Source organism: Eretmochelys imbricata, chromosome 2, assembly GCF_965152235.1.
Source record: "Eretmochelys imbricata isolate rEreImb1 chromosome 2, rEreImb1.hap1, whole genome shotgun sequence".
Taxonomy (NCBI): domain Eukaryota; kingdom Metazoa; phylum Chordata; order Testudines; family Cheloniidae; genus Eretmochelys; species Eretmochelys imbricata.
The window spans coordinates 237,055,632-237,078,338 of NC_135573.1; the positions used below are offsets into that span (position 1 = coordinate 237,055,632).

General features: G+C 40.2%; 1 protein-coding gene across 1 annotated transcript in view; it reads right to left on the reverse strand.

Annotated features, from left to right (window-relative positions):
- Nucleotides 1-802: 802 nt before the first annotated feature.
- Nucleotides 803-22,707, reverse strand: part of MPP7 (MAGUK p55 scaffold protein 7) — a 424,011-nt gene continuing 402,106 nt past the window's right edge. Inside the window, exons 15-18 of the mRNA XM_077808266.1 lie at nucleotides 15,179-15,272; nucleotides 13,955-14,063; nucleotides 5,972-6,115; nucleotides 803-982 (exon numbers count right to left, since the gene is read on the reverse strand). Of these exons, the coding sequence (XP_077664392.1) occupies nucleotides 803-982; nucleotides 5,972-6,115; nucleotides 13,955-14,063; nucleotides 15,179-15,272 (527 nt within the window). The remainder of the gene's footprint in view (nucleotides 983-5,971; nucleotides 6,116-13,954; nucleotides 14,064-15,178; nucleotides 15,273-22,707) is intronic.

Here is a 22,707-nt window from a genome sequence, read left to right on the forward strand (position 1 = left end):
GAAGATTAACTCACAAAGAAAGATTTTTTAAATTATATACATTTAAATAACCTACATTTTCCCTTATTCAAATAAATATTCCCAAGTTGTTGTTCCGCAAAGCATGCATGCAAAGAGTTTCAAGACCTGCATACTCACAGCAGAACAGTAACAGCAGAGGACTGTAGCTCTTTTACAGCGCGTTGTACAAGTAAGCCACTGAATACTTTGCTTCTCTCTTTTGGTGAAACATTTAAATACAAATGAACACTAGGATCACTCTGTACACATAAGATAAAGCTCACACTTTTAGGAAAGTAAAACGACCCCTCTTGATACTTAACCCAGTTAAAACTCTAATGTCCATCCTAACCAAAGAAATATTTGCCATTTTTGCCTGTTTTAGTTCTCTTAAGCTCTCTTTAAAGTTAAAGTACTGATGACCTCCAAGTGCTCATGTGCAACTTTATATGGCAGTGGCTATGTTTGAGACCACCACAGCATTCAGTATTAATATCTGTGCTACCCTCCATTAACAAAACTCAACTTGGAGATTAAAATGTAAACGATAACAAGGCATTTAGTACTTTTGGGTGCACTAGTAGCTCAGTATATTGCATCTGATTCCATGGGATCTTATCCTCCCCGAATTCTGAATAGGATTAAGATACAGAAAAAGAAGACTTGCATTCCAAGTACACCAAGTCCTTAACTATATGTCAGTTTGCCAAAGTTAGAAAACCCTCACACCAATTAAATGGCAACCATGCACTTTATTAAAAAGATTATTAACTATCATCATTTATATTCCTTATTTATAGTGTTATGAATGCAACCAGCTAACTGGAACCCAAAAGGTCTCTGTTTCCAATTTGTCAAACGTTGTTTTCAGCTCATTGTAAGCTGTGGTGAGGTCATCGTTGACTATAACTTTGTCAAAGAGATGGCCGTACTGGCTTTCCATCATCTGTGCAGATTTAATCATTTCTTGAAAATCTTCTTCCTAAGAAAATCAGGATAAGAAGTCAGTCAAAAATACAATTGAATCAGTTCACATCAGTGTCAAATGTAAATCTATATGGACTGTTTTATTTAATTTCATATATTCAGTTTATTTTTCATTAAGCAAGTAGATGGAAATTGTGCCATTGACCATGAACTTTTCAGAAACCATCATTTCAAATGAATTCTCTGTGAATATTTTCACAACTAGGTTTGGCCTGACAAGGCAATTCTTTCCCCTTTTCCCTTATAGCAGTGTAATTAGCCACTAATTGATAATTAAAGAGAAATTTCTGTGGTAGAAATCCCAGTGGAAAAATGTTTTTAGTTGTTTTCATTAATGCTGCACTAACAACTGCATTACCTAAGTCTCAAGTTGCTATTAGCAAGGGATTTATCAGAGCATGGACTTTACTTTTTCAAATGTACCTTCAACATGTTTTCTATTTTTCTCTATACATACACGTGTAGAGTTTTGTTTGTTTGTATTATTATTTAACTAAACAAAAGTAAAAAATTATAATAACTGTGACTCTTCCCGAGGTACCCCAGGGTTGTCAGGCATCTCACTATCACTTGCCCTTAGTGTGAGGAAGTCTTGTCTGTGCTTGCTGGGGATCAGCTCCTTGACTCCACTGGCCGTGGAAAACACAAGCACTCCCATTTTGCCCAGGCTCCGTTGTCCCTCTGCAGATTAGAGATAGGCACACACCAGCCCCTGAGCATCCCCCTGGAGCGTCCAGCCCCTGGTCCATTGGACACACACAGAATTTAGAGATTTGCTACTCCCAAAGGAAGAGTACCTCCCCCATCTTACCCGTTACACCTTAAGATCACAGCTCCACTTAACATGCAGCACTTGCATATGTTTACGGTGAAAACAAGCAAAAGTATATTTAACAAAGAGTAGAGAGCCCAATGATAGCAAGTAGAAATATTGGGAACAAACTCTAGAACCTAGACTTATTGAACTAGTTACTGTCATGTCTTGTAGAACAAAAGCTCACCAAAATCCTACCAGCATATTACAGCCAGGTTTGGCTATGATCTTCCATTCATGAGACAAGTCACACCGTCAGACTGCCTTCTCAGTTGAAAAGATCCTGAGTGTCTCCCTGTACCCCCATTTATACCCCCCACTCCAATATGTTATCTTTTCTCATAAACAGATGCCCCTGCTGGTTGTTTTTTCCCTGTGTGCCTCTTTCCTGTCAAAAAGAAAAGGAGTACTTGTGGCACCTTAGAGACTAACCAATTTATTTGAGCATAAGCTTTCGTGAGCTACAGCTCACTTCATCGGATGCATACTGTGGAAACTGCAGAAGACATTATATACACAGAGACCATGAAACAATACCTCCTCCCACCCCACTCTCCTGCTGGTAATAGCTTATCTAAAGTGATCACTGTCCTTACAATGAGTATGATAATCAAGTTGGGCCATTTCCAGCACAAATCCAAGTTTTCTCACCCTCCACCCCCCCATACACAAATTCACTCTCCTGCTGGTAATAGCCCATCCAAAGTGACCACTCTCTTTACAATGTGTATGATAATCAAGGTGGGCCATTTCCAGCACAAATCCAGGTTTTCTCACCCCCCGCCCCTTTTTCCAAAAGAGAAAACCTGGATTTGTGCTGGAAATGACCCACCTTGATTATCATACACATTGTAAAGAGAGTGGTCACTTTGGATGGGCTATTACCAGCAGGAGAGTGAGTTGGTGTGGGGGGGGGCGGGGGGTGAGAAAACCTGGATTTGTGCTGGAAATGGCCCAACTTGATTATCATACTCATTGTAAGGAGAGTGATCACTTTAGATAAGCTATTACCAGCAGGAGAGTGGGGTGGGAGGAGGTATTGTTTCATGGTCTCTGTGTATATAATGTCTTCTGCAGTTTCCACAGTATGCATCCGATGAAGTGAGCTGTAGCTCACGAAAGCTTATGCTCAAATAAATTGGTTAGTCTCTAAGGTGCCACAAGTACTCCTTTTCTTTTTGCGAATACAGACTAACATGGCTGTTACTCTGAAATCTTTCCTGTCAGTTTTACAATCTCTTATTAGCATTGGGCTCAGTCTGTAGATAAACCTAGACTGTGAAGCAGACAATACACAAAAAGAAAAGGAGTACTTGTGGCACCTCAGAGACTAACAAATTTATTTGAGCATAAGCTTTCGTGACCTACAGCTCACTTCATCAGATGCATTCATCTCTTCCCTTCTACCTGACAAGAGCATGTTTATCACTTTCTGGTGACTTGCCTTAACTCGTGTACCTTAAGAACACAATTTTAAGTACAGATTCCTAATTTCTTAAACACTGTCCATACTTACATTTTACAATGATTATGACAACTAGTGGGCTCTTGGTAGAGATCTCACATGCCACCCTTTGGTAAACTTAATATGCATACATCTGAGCCCTGTAAAATGCTATGCACCCCCTTTGCCAGTTAGCACCAAGAGGTTTCTGGGTCACAGTAATATCTAAATTAAAGAAAACCCAATGTACCTTCATAAAAAAAGAGTTCCGCTACCCAAGTGAAAATCCTCCTGATTTTTCTTAACACTGTAACAGTATTATTTATGCTGAAGACAATAGTATTATTTCCTCTAAAAAATGATGTTTTGCCTGTCTGAGTTTTGATAGCATGAAATGAAATAAGAAGCTAAGAAAGTCCAGTGTAGCTATGCAAAAGTGATTCACAAAATTAAATTACTCTACTAGGCTTATGGCACTAGAGAGACTGGGCATGCAATTTACTCAAACACAAATAATATGTACACATACACACTTATAATCATAGAATATCAGGGTTGGAAGGGACCTCAGGAGGTCATCTAGTCCAACCCACTACTCAAAGCAGGACCAATACCCAACTAAATCATCCCAGCCAGGGCTTTGTCAAGCCTGACCTTAAAAACCTCTAAGGAAGGAGATTCCACCACCTCCCTAGGTAACCCATTCCAGTGCTTCACCATCCTCCTAGTGAAAAAGTTTTTCGTAATATCCAACCTAAACCTCCCCCACTGCAACTTGAGACCATTGCTCCTTGTTCTGTCATCTGCTACCACTGAGAACAGTCTAGATCCATCCTCTTTGGAAACCCTTTTCAGATAGTTGAAGCAACTATCAAATCCCCCCTCATTCTTCTCTTCTGCAGACTAAACAATCCCAGTTCCCTCAACCTCTCCTCGTAAGTCATGTGCTCCAGTGCCCTAATAATTTTCGTTGCCCTCTGCTGGACTCTTTCCAATTTTTCCACATCCTTCTTGTAGTGTGGGGCCCAAAACTGGACACAGTACTCCAGATGAGGCCTCACCAATGTTGAATAGAGGGGAATGATCATGACCCTCTATCTGCTGGCAATGCCCTATTTATAGAGCCCAAAATGCTGTTAGCCTTCTTGACAACAAGGACACACTGTTGACTCATATCCAGCTTCTCGTCCACTGTAACCCCTAGATCCTTTTCCGCAGAACTGCCGCCAAGCCATTTGGTCCCTAGTCTGTAGCAGTGCATGGGATTCTTCCGTCCTAAGTGCAGGACTCTGCACTTGTCCTTGTTGAACCTCATCAGATTTCTTTTGGTCCAATCCTCTAATTTGTCTAGGTCCCTCTGTATCCTAGCCCTACCCTCCAGTGTATCTACCACTCCTCCCAGTTTAGTGTCATCTGCAGACTTGCTGAGGGTGCAGTCCATGCCATCCTCCAGATCATTAATGAAGATATTGAACAAAACCAGCCCCAGGACTGACCCTTGGGGCACTCTGCTTGACACCGGCTGCTAACTAGACATGGAGCCATTGATCACTACCTGTTGAGCCCGACTATCTAGCCAGCTTTCTATCCACCTTATAGTCCATTCATCCAGCTCATACTTCTTTAATTTGCTGGCAAGACTACTGTGGGAGACTCTATCAAAAGCTTTGCTAAAGTCAAGGAATAACACATCCACTGCTTTCCCCTCATCCACAGAACCAGTTATCTCGTCATAGAAGGCAATTAGATTAGTCAGGCATGACTTGCCCTTGCTGAATCCATGCTGACTGTTCCTGATCACTTTCTTCTCCTCTAAGTGCTTCAGAATTGATTCCTTGAGGACCTGCTCCATGATTTTTCCAGGATCTGAGGTGAGGCTGACTGGCCTGTAGTTCCCCAGATCCTCCTCCTTCCCTTTTTTAAAGATGGGCACTATATTTGCCTTTTCCCAGTCATCCAGGACCTCCCCCAATCACCATGAGTTTTCAAAGATAATGGACAATGGCTCTGCAATCACATCCGCCAACTCCTTTAGCACCCTCGGATGCAGTGCATCCGGCCCCATGGACTTGTGCTTGTCCAGCTTTTCTAAATAGTCCTGAACCACTTCTTTCTCCACAGAGGGCTGGTCACCTCCTCCCCATGCTGTGCTGCCCAGTGCAGCAGTCTGGGAGCTGACCTTGTTCGTGAAGACAGAGGCAAAAAAAAGCACTGAGTACATTAGCTTTTTCCACATCCTCTGTCACTAGGTTGCCTCCTCCATTCAGAAAGGGGCCCACACTTTCCTTGACCTTCTTCTTGTTGCTAACATACCTGAAGAAACCCTTCTTGTTACTCTTAACATCCCTTGCTAGCTGCAACTCCAAGAGTGATTTGGCCTTCCTGATTTTGCTCCTGCATGCCTGAGCAATGTTTTTATACTCCTCCCTGGTCATTTGTCCAATCTTCCACTTCTTGTAAGTTTCTTTTTTGTGTTTAACATCAGCAAGGATTTCATTGTTAATCCAAGCTGGTCGCCTGCTATATTTACTATTCTTTCTACACATCAGGATGGTTTGTTCCTGCAACCTCAATAAGGATTCTTTAAATTAAATGTTTTAATTAAATGTTTTGAGGCACAAGTTCCATTAAGTTCTAAAGGTATTCAGGGACCTCATCTTCAAGATAAACAGTTACAAAAACTATTGACTACTTCTCATATTCTTATGGATTCTAAACATACTTACTGTGAAAGGTTTTGCAGCCCCTTTTTCATCTTTGCTTGAAATAATCTTGGCATTTTTTCTGGTCTCTCTCAAACACTCAAGTGATGGAGGCTTTATAAATATCACAAATGGTTTAAATTCTAATGTTCTTAAATGCTTCACTGTCTGGAAAGGGGAAAAATTATAATTAATTAGTAACAGTGTTTGAATTCATTCCTTGCACTGGAGTTTGCAAGAAAAAAAGAAGCCTCTGCTCTGACACTAAATCTAGAAAGCATCTCTTGAAGTATATATTTCATTCATTAACATCCTACTTTCTTAAACAGCATTTATTCTGTGCATCGCCTGTTGCTACTTGAATGGCAAGAAATATTTTGATTTCAACTAAAGTTGTCAGTGTTGGTAAATCTGATCAGTCTGGCAGAAGTAAAGCCAATGCACTATTATAGGCTATCCAAAGAGGTGGTATTAGTAATGAGAAAAATTAAGTTGAACGAAAGGATTTTTAGTTGATGCACGAGGGAGGAGTAACAGATTATTTAATAGCTAATTCTAGGAAGTGTAAAACTTCCTACTGCCACATTCCAAAGATAATAGAAAAGGCTTTCTGCAGCCCAAGAGCAAAAGGGCACAGTGATAAAAGGACAACCATTGGTTCTCCTCAAACATTTAAAACTCATTAAGTTCATTCTGTGCTGCTGTTTATGCTTCACGGGAGGATGAGATGATTGCTGCCTATTAAGGGAGATGTTACTTACCTTACAGTGACTTGAGTTCGAGATGTTTTGTCCCTATAGGTGCTCTACCGTAGGGGATTCCCAAACAGTAACTCATCGAAGAGGTGGGTGCTGAGGTGAAAAGTCTAGGAAAGTTTGAAGGACTGAATCACTAAAGATGGTGTCACCTCTGCAAGCTGGTCAGATGGTATAATGCTTGGCAAATGTATGTATAGAAGACCACGTAGCAGTCCTGCTGATTTCTGTGATGGGAGTGTCCCTCAGTAGACCTAGAGATATGAATTGAGGTCTAGTCAAATGTGCTGTTATTCTGTGAGGGGGCTGCATAAGAATGGCCATACTGGGTCTGACCAAAGGTTCATCTAGCCCAGTATCCTGTCTTCCAAGAGTTGCCAATGCCAGGTGCCCCAGAGGAAATGAACAGAAAATCATCAAGTGATCCACTCCTTGTTACCCATTCCCAGCTTCTGGCAAACAGAGGCTAGGGACACCATCCCTCCACACCTGCATTTTCATAGCAGGTCAAGATGCAACCTGAAACTCACTTAGACAACCTTTGTGTGGAAATCAGTTGGCCCTTCATCCTTTCTGCAAACAATACAAATAGCCTGGGAGAGGTCCAGAAGATTTTAGTCCTATCCAGATAGAAGGTAAGCCCTTCTGACTTCCAGTGAATGAAGACTTGATTCCTCTGTGGAGCATGAGGTTTTGGGTAGAACACTAGCAGGTCAATAGCCTAGTTATGTTATATTCTGAGGAGGGGACTTAGTATAACTCTGTCTATGTAAAAGGTGGTGTATGTAAGGTCAGTCATGAGGGCTCCCAGCTTCCCCATTCATCTTGCTAAGGTGATGGCAATTAGGAACAAAGTCTGGAGGGAGCAGGTTCAAAGGGGTGTTTCCTTAGGATGATTAGCACCAGTCTGAGGTCCCATTGGGGAGCCAGGTATCAAATGAGAGGAAAGAGGTTGTATAGATCCTTGAGAAAGATCTGACTGCTGTAGAGTGGGCAGAGACTGAAAAGCCGTGGATGAGTGAATGGTCAGATGTACCCTGAAAAAGCTCATTAGAGACCCTCCATTTTTAATTCCAATAGGTAATCCAAGGTCTTGGAAAATGGAACTTCCAAAGCTTGAGAAGATGGGAGGGAGCAGCAGGACTGGAAGTGTTTCCACTTTTGGAGATAAGTCTTGAGAGTACTGGGCTTTCTACTAGATAAGAGAACTGACTGAAATCTACCTGAAAAGGTTAACCCCATGCTGGGAGCCACTGAGGAGCCATGCTCTCAGATTCAGGGAGAAGGAGTTGGGAAGGATGAAGGTCTCTGAGTTCTATGTCAAGAGGTCCTTCATGATAGGAAGCCTGAAGGGTGTTAACTCTGAGAGGTAGATGAGGTTTGAGCACTACACCTGTCTCGGCCAAGCAGGTGCTATGATGATAGCTCCTTCTCAGCACAGCTTGAGGGAGGTCTTTAGGGCTAGTGGTATAGGTGGGTAAGCATAAAGAAGTGTATGGGGACATGATGTTATCAGGGCATTCTTAGGAGAGTTGTGACCATAACCTCCCTTGGAGCAGAATAGAAAACATTTTGCATTGTTTGTGTTGGCGAAGAAGTCTACCCTGGTATACCTCAGGTCAGACAGATGCTCTGGAAGACAGAGTTTTTGAGCTCTCATTTATGATTTTGGCAAAAGTGTCTGCTTAAGGAGTTTGCAATTACTTTGTGGAGGCCTGGCAGATAGACTGCTGATTTCTATCCTATGAGATATGCACCAGTTCCACAATTTAGTGACAGTGCACATAAGGACTGGGATTTTGCTGAACCCTGGTGGTTGATGTAATACATCTCTGCCCTGTTGTCCAACATTACTCTGATTGGGTGACCTCATATGGCCTGGAAGAAATGTTGGCAAGCATATCTACTGTTCTTAGCCTCACGATATTGATATGTAGTGCCAATTCCTCTGCTGACCATTTGCCCTGCGCTTTGTCTCCCTGTAGGTGAGCTTCCCACCATAACAGACACATCTCTTGTGAGGGTCTTCAAAGATGCTGGATATATAAATGGGGTTCAGACAGAGATCTTCCATGTATCTTTCCATCATATAAGAGAGCCTAACACCTTCCAAGACACTGTGACGTGTCTGGAGAAGATTGTCTGTTCGGGGGTATATACACTTTTAGTCATGTCTGGAGGCATCTGAGGTGCATCCTTGCATGGGAAATCACATATGTGGTGTCCGACATGTGGCCCAACATCTGTAGGCAAATCCTTAGGTTATTTGTGGGCTGAACTGTAATGTTCAGATTAGATGGGATAGGGTGGAGAATCTCTCTTTGGGAAGGTAAGCCCTTGCTGTTTGGAGTGTAGAGTAGCTTCTATAAAGTCTATTCTCTGTCCTGAAGTTAGCATGGATTTCTTGTGGCTGATACAAGGGCCCAAAGATTGGAATAGTGTTAATGAACTAGACATTGCCGACTGGACCTCTTTGGGTGATTGGCCTCTGAGAAGCCAGCTGTCCAAGTATGGGAGTGCTGATATTCCCCACTGGCAGAGCCAAGTCACTGCCACTGAGAGAATCTTTGTGAACGCCCTTGGGGCCATGGAGAGTCCAAAGGGGAGAACTCGATAATGACAGTGATCCACCCCTATTACAAAACGTAGGAAGTGCTTGTGGGACGGGTGAATAGCTACATGACAGTAAGCATCCTCTACGTCAAGGGACATGAACAGTCTCCTGGATCTAAGGATGGGACTATGGTAGCTAGTGTCACCATTCCGAAGTGGTATGCTAGGATGCAATTGTTCAAGATCCTGAGCTCAACGGTTGGTCTCCACCCTTCATCTTTCTTGAGAACAAGGATGTAATTGGAAAAGAACCTTCTTCCGATGAACTCTGGTGGAACCAGTTCTATTGCTCACAGGAGAAGAGAATGAACTTCTTGACTTAGGAGTTCCTCCTAAGGAAGAGAGAAGGGTCCATGAAGGAGGATGGGGAGGGAGTTGGGAAGGAGGGATGGAAAGGAAGTGGATAGAGTAACCCACTTTGACATTCTCTAATATCCATTTGTCTGAGGTAAGAAATTCCCAGGCTAAGTAGCGGGACAGTCAATCTCCAAAGAGGGGGTAGTTGCACAACAGCTATTTCGGAGTGGAATGGGTCGCTTGATGCCCTTGACCAAGGTATCAAAAGTGCCTCTTAGAAGCAGGAGCTGATAGAGTAAAAGTAGGGGTGCTTGGCCTGTTTTTTTGTGGTTTGGGTTTTCTCCAGAAGGGCTCCTGAGGCTTAGGGAAAGTATGCTGTTGGTACTGGAATGGTCTCAAGCTTGAGTGGTTTGGGATCTAATAAAGCACTTTTTTGTTGCAGGCACATAAATCCCCACTGATCACAATGCTGATCTGGAATGTTTGAGCATCTGGAGAGAGGAGTCCATATTTTCACTGAAGAGCTTAGGCTCTTTGAATTGGAGATCTTCCATGGTATTTTGAACTTCTAGAAGACCTGAGAACTGGAGCCAATATGCTTTTCTGATGACCACCATTGTGGCATGGACTTACGGAGGCTGTGTCAGCAGCATCTAGAGTAGCTTGTAGGGAGATTTTTGTAACCAACTGCCCTTCAGCGATGACAGACTGAAAATGATCTTTCTGGTCTTGTGACAAGTGCTCAATAAAATGTATATATTTGGAGTATGTGTTAAGATTGTATTTTGCCATCAAGGCCTGGTAGTTGGCGATATAAAATTGGAGAGTGGCTGATGAGTAGCTCTTCCTTCCCACCAAGTCCAACCACTTGGATTACTTGTCAGATGGACAAGGCCTAGAATGAGCTTGACAGCTCCCTCTCATTGGCTGCATCAATTATCAGGGAATTGGGGCTGGGATGGGAAACAAAGTGTTTCATTCCTTTCGGGGGATATAGTATTTATCTGCCTGCTTACAGCTTGGTGGGATTGTGGCAGGTGTTTGCCACAGGGAATGTGCAAGAGATAACACCTCACTGATGGTTCTGAAATCATCAGTGTAGGAAAGTCATGGTGGCATTATTGTGTTATCTGGAGATGAAGAGGACAGAGGGAAGCAAGATCTTCTTGGCCTGAGACTATTGCTCCTTCTGTATATAGTCTGGTACTGGAGAAGTGTGAGGTTCTGAGGTGCTTGGTACTGCAGTGTGTGGTACTAGTCAGTCTGCAGATGTTGATAGTTGGTATGGTACCGGTGGATACCGGTGCTTTTTCTTAGATATCTGATAGAATAGGTTGCTTTACTGACCCATGGGTCTCAGTAACTTTACTGGAAAGGAGAATAAGGGAATGGACCGCAATGATAATTATAGTCTCTGGGCCTACAATGTTTGGCAGATTCCCTACGATTTATGAAAAAGACTCATGGAGTATGGTAGCACAATACTGGGATGGATCACTTTACTGATATCTCCAAGTCCAATGAGTCCTCTCTTGAACTGAGAGAGCGAGGGAGAGAGAGAGTACCCAATGCCCTAACCGGTACTGAAGGCTGGAGACTTAAGCAAGTCTCAACTTGCAGCTGTCAGGACAACACTGGGCAGGTGGCTCCAGTAGATCTCAGTATTGAAAGCTCAGGTTCATCAGAGATTGAAACCCTCTGAAGAAAGGAACCTGGAAGGAGGTAGAGGGCTCTAATCGCCTTTAGATGAGATTTGTGTTGTACCAGAAGGGGAAATGCCAACCGGTGAGATGGAAGCTGTTGCAGGACTGTGGTGGTTGTAGGGTCACGTCCCACCTCAGACATGGTGAGATGCGAGTTCCAGGAAATGGATGGTAGCCCTGTGAGTACTGCGGAGCCACAAGGTATCGGAGTGCCACCACAGTAGTTGCTCTGGTGGTAGGTATGTTGTCTGAGCATGGCTTCTTCCATGGTACTAATGCCTCAGTACTGAACTCAGTTGGAGCCTTTATGGTACCTAGAGGCACAAGAATCTCCCAAGACTGGGTTTTACGGGGAGATCTACCCTGCTTCTTCACTTCCCTGCTTGGAGAGGTATGTTTCCTCTTCTTTAGAGTTTTATTGTCCGAGGCCACAGATGAGGCATTAATGTGGTCTGAGGTGGCCTGTGATGTAGAGGCTGATGTAACTGGGAGCGAGGGAGAGGGGGAAAGAGAGTGATGAAGCGAACTCTGCTGGAGCTAGAGCACATTCCATTAACAGCAGCTTAAGTCTAGTCTCCCTGTCTTTTTTTGGATCTGCCTTTGAAATCCAGGCAAACCGTGCATTTAAAAGGGTTGTGGGAGTGCCCCAAACCTCACAGGTAACTGGAGTGACCAACACTGTGGGGAAAGGACATGTGGCATATCTAAGAGTGCTTAAACTCCAGGATTTTGGACATACGGTGTGCTCCAGCACAAATGAAAGATCTAAGAAAAGAAGAGGGAAGAAAGCCGCTCCCTCCCCTTACAAGCACTAGAGTGCAAAATAAAGTAAATGGACTAAATATAAAGAAAAAACACAATAAAGTAAATATGAAACTAGGGTAAAAAGGAGTCACAAGGTGAAAGCTGGGAAGCTAAATGCAGCTGACAGCTTCGTCTCAAGCCACATAACCTTGTTCAAAGTACAGGGTGGTACTCTGCACAGGTCCGGGCCCCGTGGATACTACTTTTCAGTCTCTGATTGAGAGCACATAGACGCTTGAACATCCTACAGTGGAGCACACACAGGAGGACATACTCAAAGAACTAAAACATAGTTCTCCATGTAGCTCTTGCTGGCCAGTAACAAGTTGCTGTCAGATAACTTGCAGCCACAGTATCAACTACCTTCCTCCTCCTGCAATCCTAGCAGTAGCTGCAGGAGCAGCTAGTTTTACAGTATAGGGTCGAAACCCCAAAATGCCAAATGCACATGTCTCTAAGCTTAAACTGAGTTATTTGAATTTGGTATTGTATTTCCAACTGAGATCTTTCTAATCAGAAGACAATGACATTCTCTCATTTTAATAGCTAGAAAAAAGCCAATTGTTCACAATAATTTACCATACACTACTAGATCAAAATTTCCTTTTGATCATTTAAAAATTGTTATTAGCTAATGCAGTTTTCACAGTAAGTGCAATGTTGTACACATAGCAACAATTCAGCAAGTAAACCCAAAATTGCACACTTTTTGCTGTTACCCATAAAAACTACTATTGATCAAGGTTTTTGAGTCTGTGACATCAGTTTCCTAAAGCCATTATTCAACCAGCATACATCTGTGCCATTCCCTTTTCCTACAGAAAGCCTCTTTTCGCCAATTTTCTAATAAGGAACATGACATAATATTTTGATTAATGTGAATAAACTTTTGCCATTGATGCCACTGAACATTTACAGTAAATGCTATTTAGACAGGGAATAATCATGTCCAATTACCTACAGAACCCTCTTTAAACCAACAGCTTGAGTGCTTCATCATGCAGGCACTTGTGCACTGGGTAAGTCAGGAAAAGTGGAAGACTTCAACTGTTTCCATTTAACATCGAAAATCATTTTTCTGGCTCCTGAATTTTGTGCTGCACTACAGGATATTTGAACAATACTCAAACAAGTCAAAGGTGAACACAAAAGAAATGGAAAAATCTGTTCTGAACAATTTATTTCAAATCATATTTTTATACATTTATTTCATTCAAACTTTATTTAAATGGTCAAATGCACAAGTTAAAGTTGCACCCAGGCAATAATGAATAGTGGGGATAGGGGTTAATAGGAAGAACAACATGCACACAAAATAGAAACAAATGATGACCGCAGCCCCTTCCCTCTACAGAATACTGCTCTATTTACCTGTTATTCAGCATACTGTATATTTAATGTATTCTCCACATTATGGCCTGTCCTAAAACCCTTTACATGAACAGTCTTGTTGAAATCAAAGGATTACTCATGTGAGTAAGGGCTGCAGGACTGGGCTCTTTCTCAAGAATATTTTGCATTTAAATATCGAGTTTTTCAGACAAATTCTAACCCAGAGCAGTAGAACACTGAATACAAATGTTGGAACATTCTGTGAGTAATTAAATCTTCATGTTAGCGTAAGCTTTCAGTGCAGTTAGTTTTTGCATTAAATACCATCCAATCTGTGTTGAAATCTCCCTTTAGGAATGCTCTGTCCAATAAGTATACCCAGATATTGTATGGAATATAAATTGAACATGGAATAAAACAGAATGCTCTATTAACAGTCTTCTTCCGGAATCCTAACATGGAATGCAGTAAATTACAACATGCCAAGAGAGGTGCTTACTTACATGAGGCTGCACATCCAACAAACAAACTTTGTTTTTAGTTAGAACAGAGCGAACAGAGTCTATGCTTGTACCGTAGTAGTTGTTTTTATATTCACCATATTCAATAAACCTGTGGTAGAAAGTGAAAAAAAAATCAGAATCATTCCCTTTTCTTTAGCAAATAATTACCAATTTGGTTAATAAGATTTAATTCATGAGCAGAAATATTTTTACTCCACATGTGATTTTTACCATGTTTTATAAAATGAAGTGCTGCCAGGTACTTCTTCATGTCAACCTAAAAAAACCCCTTCTATTTTACCATTTTCAAATCAGTAACACTTGCTTATATTACAGTTAAAGAGCAAAAGTACTATAGTCCAACAGCACACTAATGTTTTCCATCACCTCTTTTTCAGAACTAATGTAATGCAATAAAAAAAGTGGATAAGCTAAACAATAGAAACTACTGAAATTTCATTGCATGCTACAGTATATCTGAATTCTCTGTCTCTGAATAGGTGGAGCAGTTATGGCACTAATAGAACCAAGGCGGCTGGTTATGTGCTATAAAAATATAAATACAATTTGAGAAAAAGCAAAGCACATTTTGAAGTTTCAATCAAACCTACAGCTTTGTGTCTACTATACTTTGCCCTCTGAAATACTTAGGGCAGGATTTAAACTTAAAATATTTTACAGGTTGCTGGAGAGCATGATGCTACCATTGTCTTTATTTTATTTTAATTTTTGAAGTGCTTGAGGGGAGGAGCTTCTTTCTAGTTCTCCAGATTCCTGTTCTTTTGAACAGGAAATGACTGTACTGGAAGGGAATATAACTATACAAAACCATTAACTGAAACACACATTTGAAATACAGCACTGACAGGGCCCCTTTCCTGATGCTGCAATGAACAATTAGTAAGACAAATAATGCCAATTTAAAAGGGGCCTCCACCTTCAAACCCCCCCCCCCCAAAAAAAAAAATCTCTCTATGTTTAGCTCATTGGACAGGCATTTAAAGTATTAGGTGGTTTAAAACTGATTACGTTCTGTTCACATTACTTTTATTTTGTTTCAACAATCTGCAGAAATTGCAGTGCTGACTGTTTAGACATTATACTTTAACATGTTTTAAAATCAATGCAGACTATACCCATTTTAAATTACTACATAAAAACAAACTACAAAAACTTCACAATTAAACCATTGTTTGACTATGGCTCTAGTTAGTTTCAACATACTTGTTATTCTGTACATCTGTCTCAAACAAGTGCTTGGAAATGAAAATGTACTCGACACCATCACTTTCTTGGCCTCTTCTTGCTCTAGTTGTGTCTGTGGTTTCATAAAAATAAATAAATAAATAAATAAAAACACACACAAAAAGCTTTTTTTAAAAAACAAACCAGTTTCAGGAAAAATATAAAGGGCCCAATCCTGTGCGGTGCAGATTGCTCTTATCTTATACAGGTTTCTAAAGGAGTTGAGTGTGCTCAGCATCTTGAAGGATGCACTCAGCATGTCACAGGATTGAGCCTAAGGCAAGTACAAGAAAACCTGATTGGACATAAATAACAGATTATCAATTTTATTTACTAATGGAAAAGTTAACTAAAGGGGGAACAAAGAGGCTGTTGAAAAATTAAATGAGCAGCAATTTAGAACAAACCCGTTCCCTCTGCCACAATTCATCATAAAAGGAATTTGTGGAATTCATTGGCACAGGGGACTATCAAGGCAAATGATGTTTAGTGACTGGATTTATCAGAGAGCCAAATAATGTTATGATCATTAACAACATTTGCAGCTACAGTATGTAAGGTATGATAGTAATACAATGGAAAATTATGTTTCATATTTTAGGAGCTGATTGATTGCCTCTGGTGGCCAGAAAGGAATTCCTCTTTCTCCCCATCTACAGCCTTGCACAATAGACTAGGTGGCTTATGAGTTTTTAATTCAATTTTTACTTCCTCTCAAGCATCAAGTAATAGTTTTTCTATAAAATTAGGTATAAATGAGACAAAATGCTTAATGGTGTGGTATAAAGGTTTTTATTACCAGTGTAACTCACTCACTTATGACTAATGTGACCATTCCAAACTCATACCTGTAAAACCTTTGTAACATGCTGTCATGTACGCTATATCACCAACTCACGGATATATAGACAAAGACACACACATACAAAGTATTTTTGTCATATTCTTCTTCTTTGGCGAACATAAAAAAAAACACATTTCAAAGATGGTCCCACTTCCACTTGAAATTTTGCAATCACTAAGTTTCACTTGAAAGTGACCCCCTTCCCTCAAGTTTTGATGAGCAATTGAAAAGCAAAACTTTGGAGACACAAAGTTGCTTCATGAAAAATATCAATTTTGTGGGGAGAAAAATCTTGTGTAGATGATTGCATGTTCATCAATCAGTTGAGTATCTGAAAAAAGAACAGGAGTACGTGTGGCACCTTAAGAGACTAACAAATTTATTAGAGCATAAGCTTTTGTGGGCTACAGCTCACTTCATCGGATGCATAGAACAGACTATATAGTAAGAAGACATATATATATACACATACAGGTAAGTTGGAAGTTGCCATACAAACCGTGAGAGGCTAATTAGTTAAGATGAACTATTATCAGCAGGAGAAAAAAACTTTTGTAGTGATCATCAAGATGGCCCATTTAGACAGTTGACAAGAAGGTGTGAGGATACTTAACTTAGGGAAATAGATTCAATATGTGTAATGACCCAGCCACTCCCAGTCTCTACTCAAACCCAAGTTAATGGTATCTAGTTTGCATATTAATTCAAGCTCAGCAGTTTCTCGTTGGAGTCTGTTTTTGAAGCTTTTCTGTTGCAAAATTGCCACCCTTAAATCTTTTACTGAATGGCCTCAGTGGTTGAAGTGTTCTCATACTGGTTTTTGAATGTTATGATTCCTGATGTCAGATTTGTGTCCATTTATTCTTTTGCGCAGAGACTGTCCAGTTTGGCCAATGTACATGGCAGAGGGGCATTGCTGGCACATGATGGCATATATCACATTGGAAGATGTGCAAGTGAACGAGCCCCTGATGGTGTGGCTCATGTGATTAGGTCCTATGATGGTGTCACTTGAATAAATATGTGGACAGAGTTGGCATTTTGGCTGGGTTAGTGTTTTTGTTGTGTGGTTGCTGGAGAGCATTTGCTTCAGGTTAAACCCACTTTATTAAAATGCATTATTTTATGGTAAATACCATGTCCGCCCATCCCCTCCCCCCCCCCCGCCAATCTTATGAACTGTTCCATGAGCATAACATAGCATTGCATTGATGGTGTTAATATTAATCCAGCATTTATAAATTACATTAGTTGATCAGATTTGAAAAAAATCAACACTTCAATTCATCCACAGATTCCAAGGCCAGATCACATTCCACTGTGATCATCTGGTCTGGCTTCCTGTATAACACAGGCCATAGAACTTCCCCAAAATAATTCCAACAGCATTATTTTTTTTAAATCCAATCTTGATTTTAAAATGGTCAGTAATAGAGAATCCACCACGACTCTTGGTAAGTTGTTCCAGTAGTTAATTACGCTCACTGTTAAAAATTTACACCTGAATTCCCATTTGTATTTGTCTAGCTTCAACTTCCAGCCATCACAAAACTGAGTGATTGGGCAATAAAATGACAGATGAAATTCAGTGTTGATAAATACAAAGTAATGCACACTGGAAAACATAATCCCAATTATACATATAAAATGATGGAGGTATAAATTAGCTGTTACCATTCAAGAAGGAGATCTTGGAGTCATTGTGGATAGTTCTCTGAAAACATCCACTCAATTTGCAGAGGCAGTCAAAAAAGCGAACAGAATGTTGGGAATCATTAGGAAAGGGATAGACAATAAGACAGAAAATATCATATTGCTGCTATATAAATCCATGGTATGCTCACATCTTGAATACTGCGTGCAGATGCAATCGCCCCATCTCAAAAAAGACATACTGGAATTAGAAAAGGTTCAGAAAAGGGCAACAAAAATGATTAAGGGTATGGAATGGCTTCCATATGAGGAGAGATAAGACTGGGACTTTTCAGCTTGGAAAAGAGACGACTAAGGGGGGGGAAATACGATTGAGGTCTATAAAATCATGGCTGGTGTGGAGAAAGCAAATAAGGAAGTGTTATTTACTCTTTCTCGTAACACAAGAACTAGGGGGTCACCAAATGAAATTAATAGGCAGCAGGTTTAAAACAAACAAAAGGAAGTATTTTTTCACACAACGCAGAGTCAACCTGTGGAACTCCTTGCCAGAGGATGTTGTGAAGGCCAAGATTATAACAGGTTTCAAAAGAGAACTAGATAAGTTCATGGAGGATAGGTCCATCAATGACTATTAGCCAGGGATGGTGTTCCTAATCTCTGTTTGCCAGAAGCTGGGAATGGGCGACAGAGGATGGATCACTTGATGATTACCTGTTCTGTTCATTCCCCCTGGGGCACCTGGTATTGACCACTGTCAGAAGAGAGGATACTGGGCTAGATGGACCTTTGGTCTGACCCAGTACGGCCATTCTTATGTTGTTATGGATCATATTATATCTTTCTCTGTTAGACTGAAGAGCCCATTATTAAATATCTGTTCCCCATGTAGATACTAATAGACTGTAATCAAGTCACCCTTTAACTTTCTGTTTTATATATATATATATATATATATATATATATATATATATATATATATATATATATGAATGTTATATGAATATTCATATATATATATGAATGTTATAATTCTTGACATCTGATTTGTGTCCACACAAATCAGATGTCAAGAATTATAACATTCATAAACCAGTAGGAGAACACTTCAATCTCTCTGGTCATGCGGTTACAGACATGAAAGTTGCGATATTACAACAGAAAAACTTCAAAACCAGACTCCAGCAAGAGACTGTTGAATTGGAAGTCATTTGCAAATTGGATACAATTAACTTAGGCTTGAATAGAGACTGGGAGTGGCTAAGTCATTATGCAAGGTAACCTATTTCCCCCTGTTTTTTCCTACCTACACCCCCCCCCTCCCCCGTTCCTCAGACGTTCTTGTTAAACCCTGGATTTGTGCTGGAAATGGCCCACCTTGATTATCATACATATTGTAAGGAGAGTGAGCACTTTAGATAAGCTATTACTAACAGGAGAGTGGGTTTGTGGGGGGGGTGGGGTGGGGAGAAAACCTGGATTTGTGCTGGAAATGGCCCAACTTGATTATCATACACATTGTAAGGAGAGTGATCACTTTAGATAAGCTATTACCAGCAGGAGAGTGGGGTGGGGGGAGAGAAAACCTTTTGTAGTGGTAAACACCCATTTTTTCATGGTGTGTATGTATAAGAACATCTTCTGTATTTTCCACAGTATGCATCCGATGAAGTGAGCTGTAGCTCACGAAAGCTTATGCTCAAATAAATTGGTTAGTCTCTAAGGTGCCACAAGTCCTCCTTTTCTTTTTGCGAATACAGACTAACACGGCTGTTACTCTGAAACACTGTACATAGTATTCCATCAGCAGTCACACCAGTACCCAATATAAAGGTAAAATAACCTCTCTACCCCTACTTGAGATTCCCATTTATGCCTCCCAGGATCACATTGACTCTTTTGGCCATAATATCACACTGGGAGCTCATGTTCAGCTGATTATCCACCTTGACCACCAAATCTTTTTCAGTCACTGCTTCCTACAATAAGTATGGCCTACATTCTTTGTTCTAGATGTATACATTTACATTTCATAAAATCATAGTAATGTAGTGTTTGAAGGGACCTCAGAATCACCAAGTGCAGCCCCCAGTCTGAGGCAGGACTTCGTAAACCCAGACCATATCCCTGACATGTGTTTGTCTAAACTGTGTGATGGGGATTCCATAACCTCCCTTGGAAGCCTATTCCAAAGCTCAATTACCCTTACAGTTTGAAAGTTTTTCCTAATATCTAATCTAAATCTCCCTTGCTGCAAATTAAGCACATGACTTCTTGTTCTACCTTCAGTGGACATGAAGAACAATTGATCACCATCCTCTTTATGACATATTAAATGAACATATTTGAAGACTTATCAGGTTCCCTCAGTCTTCTTTTCTCAAGACTAAATATGATCTTTTTAAAAAACAAACATACATACATTTCCTAAAGATCAGGTTTTCTAAATCTTTTATCATTTTTGTTGCTCTCCTCTGGACACTCTCCAATTTGTACACCTTTCAGACTGTGTGGCACCCAGAACTGGACACAGTACTCCAGCGAAGATCTCAACAGTACCAAATATAGTGGGACAATTACCTCTGTGTCTCACATACAACACTTCCATTAATACAACCCAGAATATTATCTGTTTTCACAACTGCAACACATTGTTGATTCCCATTCGATTTGAGATCCACTATAATCCCCAGATCCTTGTTAGTTATTCCCCATTTTGTAGGTCTGCATTTGATTTTTCCTTCCTTCCTAAGTGAAGTACATAGCATTATATTTATTGAATTTCATCTTGTTGAATCGAGACCAATTCTCCCATTTGTCAAGGTCATTTTGAATCTGAAACCTGTCCTCCAAAGCACTTGCAACCTCTCCCAGCTTGGTGTCACCTGCAAATGGACCCAGGATTGACTCCTGCAGGACCCCACTAGATGTGCACTCCCAGTTTAACAGCGAACCATTGATAACTACTCTGAGAACAGTCTTTCAACCAGCTGTCCACACACTTTGTAGTAATTTCATTGAGATTGCATTTCCTTCATTTGTTTATGAGACTGTCATGTGATCCTGTGTCAAAAGCCTTATGAAAATCAAGACATATAACTTCTACTGCTTCCCCCCTATCCACTAGGCCATTTATCAGTTAGCCATATTAAAACGCATATTGTTTGCTTGCACTCAGTTTACCAAGTGACACAAATTGGTCTAAATCAGAGACCTGTCCTCTTCATTATTTACCACTCCTTCAATTTCTGTGTCATCCAGAGACTTTATCAGTGATCATTTTATGTTTCCTTTCAGGTCATTGATAAAAATGTTAAATAGCATAGGGCCATGACTGTAGGACCCCACTGGAAAAACACCCACTCGATGATGATTCCTCACTTACAATTACATTTTGAGACCTAACAAGTAGCCGTTTTAAATCCATTTAATGTGTGCTATATTATTTTTATATTGGTTTAGGTTTTTAATAAAAATGTCATGCAGTACCAAGTCAAACGCCTAGAGCAGTCAAAGAATATTGCATCAACAATATTACCTTTATTAACCAAAACTTGTAACCTCATCACAGAAAGATATCAACTTAGTTTGACAGGATCTATTTTTCATAAACCCATGCTGATTTGCATTTATTACTTTGCCCTCCTTTAGTTTGTTATTAATCAAGTTCTGTATCGGCCACTCCATCATCTTGCCTGCGATCAATGTCAGGCAACAGGCCTACAATTACCTTATTTACCCTTTTAAAATCATCCTATTTACCCTTTTAAAAAACTGGCACATTAGTTTTCCTCCAGTCTTCTGGATCTTCTCCAGCACTCTAAGACTTATTGAAAAATCAACATTAGCGGTCCAGCAAGCCCCTCCATCAGCTCTTTTAAAATTCTTGTATGCAAGTTATCCAGACGTGCAAATTTAAAAATGTCTAACTTTAGTAGCTTCTGTTTAATATCTTCTAGGGATACTAATGAAATGGAAAGAGTGTTATCACCATATTATCTGTTATTTTCCCCCAAATAAAAAAGAGAAATATTTATTGAACAGTCCTGCCTTTTTGGCATTATTATTGATAATTCTACCATTTCCATCTAGTAATGGACCAACATCATTGTCAGGATTCTTTTTGTTCCTAATATATTTAAAAATCTCTTTCTTATTGTCTTTAACTCTGCTGGCTAAAGATTTCTCCTTGTATCCCTTTGTCAATTTTCTACAATTCTTGTCTTCTGATTTATATTATTGATCAACTTCCCCTTTTTACCGTTTGTTTTATTACACATACAAAGTTGTCTTCACTTCCCCTCTAAATCAGGTCATTTTTTAAACCAGTACAGGCCTTCTTCCTTGATTGTGGCTTTTTGGGAATCTAGCAAGGTGTTCTTAAATTATTCCCAGTCATCATTCACATTTTTTGATTAAATTCTTCCTGCCAGCTGATTTGGCTCATAATTGTTTTCAGCTTTGTGAAGCTGTCCCTATTTAAGCACCATGTATATACATTTGTAAATGTGATAAAGACATAATCACTTCTACCAAAACTATCATTAATTTTTAGTTCTGTGATGAGTTCCTCTTCATCTGTTAAGACAAGGTCTAATATAAAATCCCCATGTTGGCGGCCATAATTGAGTTAGGAAATTGTCATCTATAATGTTTAGAAATTACAAGGATGTTTTAGTACTGGCAGCATGAGACCTCCAGCATATGTCACTCAAATTGAAGTCCCCTCTTATTACACAACTATTTTCCCCTACACATTATAGATAGGTGTGTAAGGAGGCAATCATCCTGTTCTCTAGTGTGATTTGATGGTCTGTAGCAGACACCAATACCTCATCTTATACATTAACTGTTAGGACATGGATCCAGATGCACTGAAGATCATTTTTTCCAATTTCTCAGTGACTTGGAAACAGGTAATGCCATTTTTGACAGAGTGCCACTCTACTTCCCCTTTTGCCCATTTGATCCTTCCTAAAGAGGTTATAACCACTGATTTTAACATTCCAAT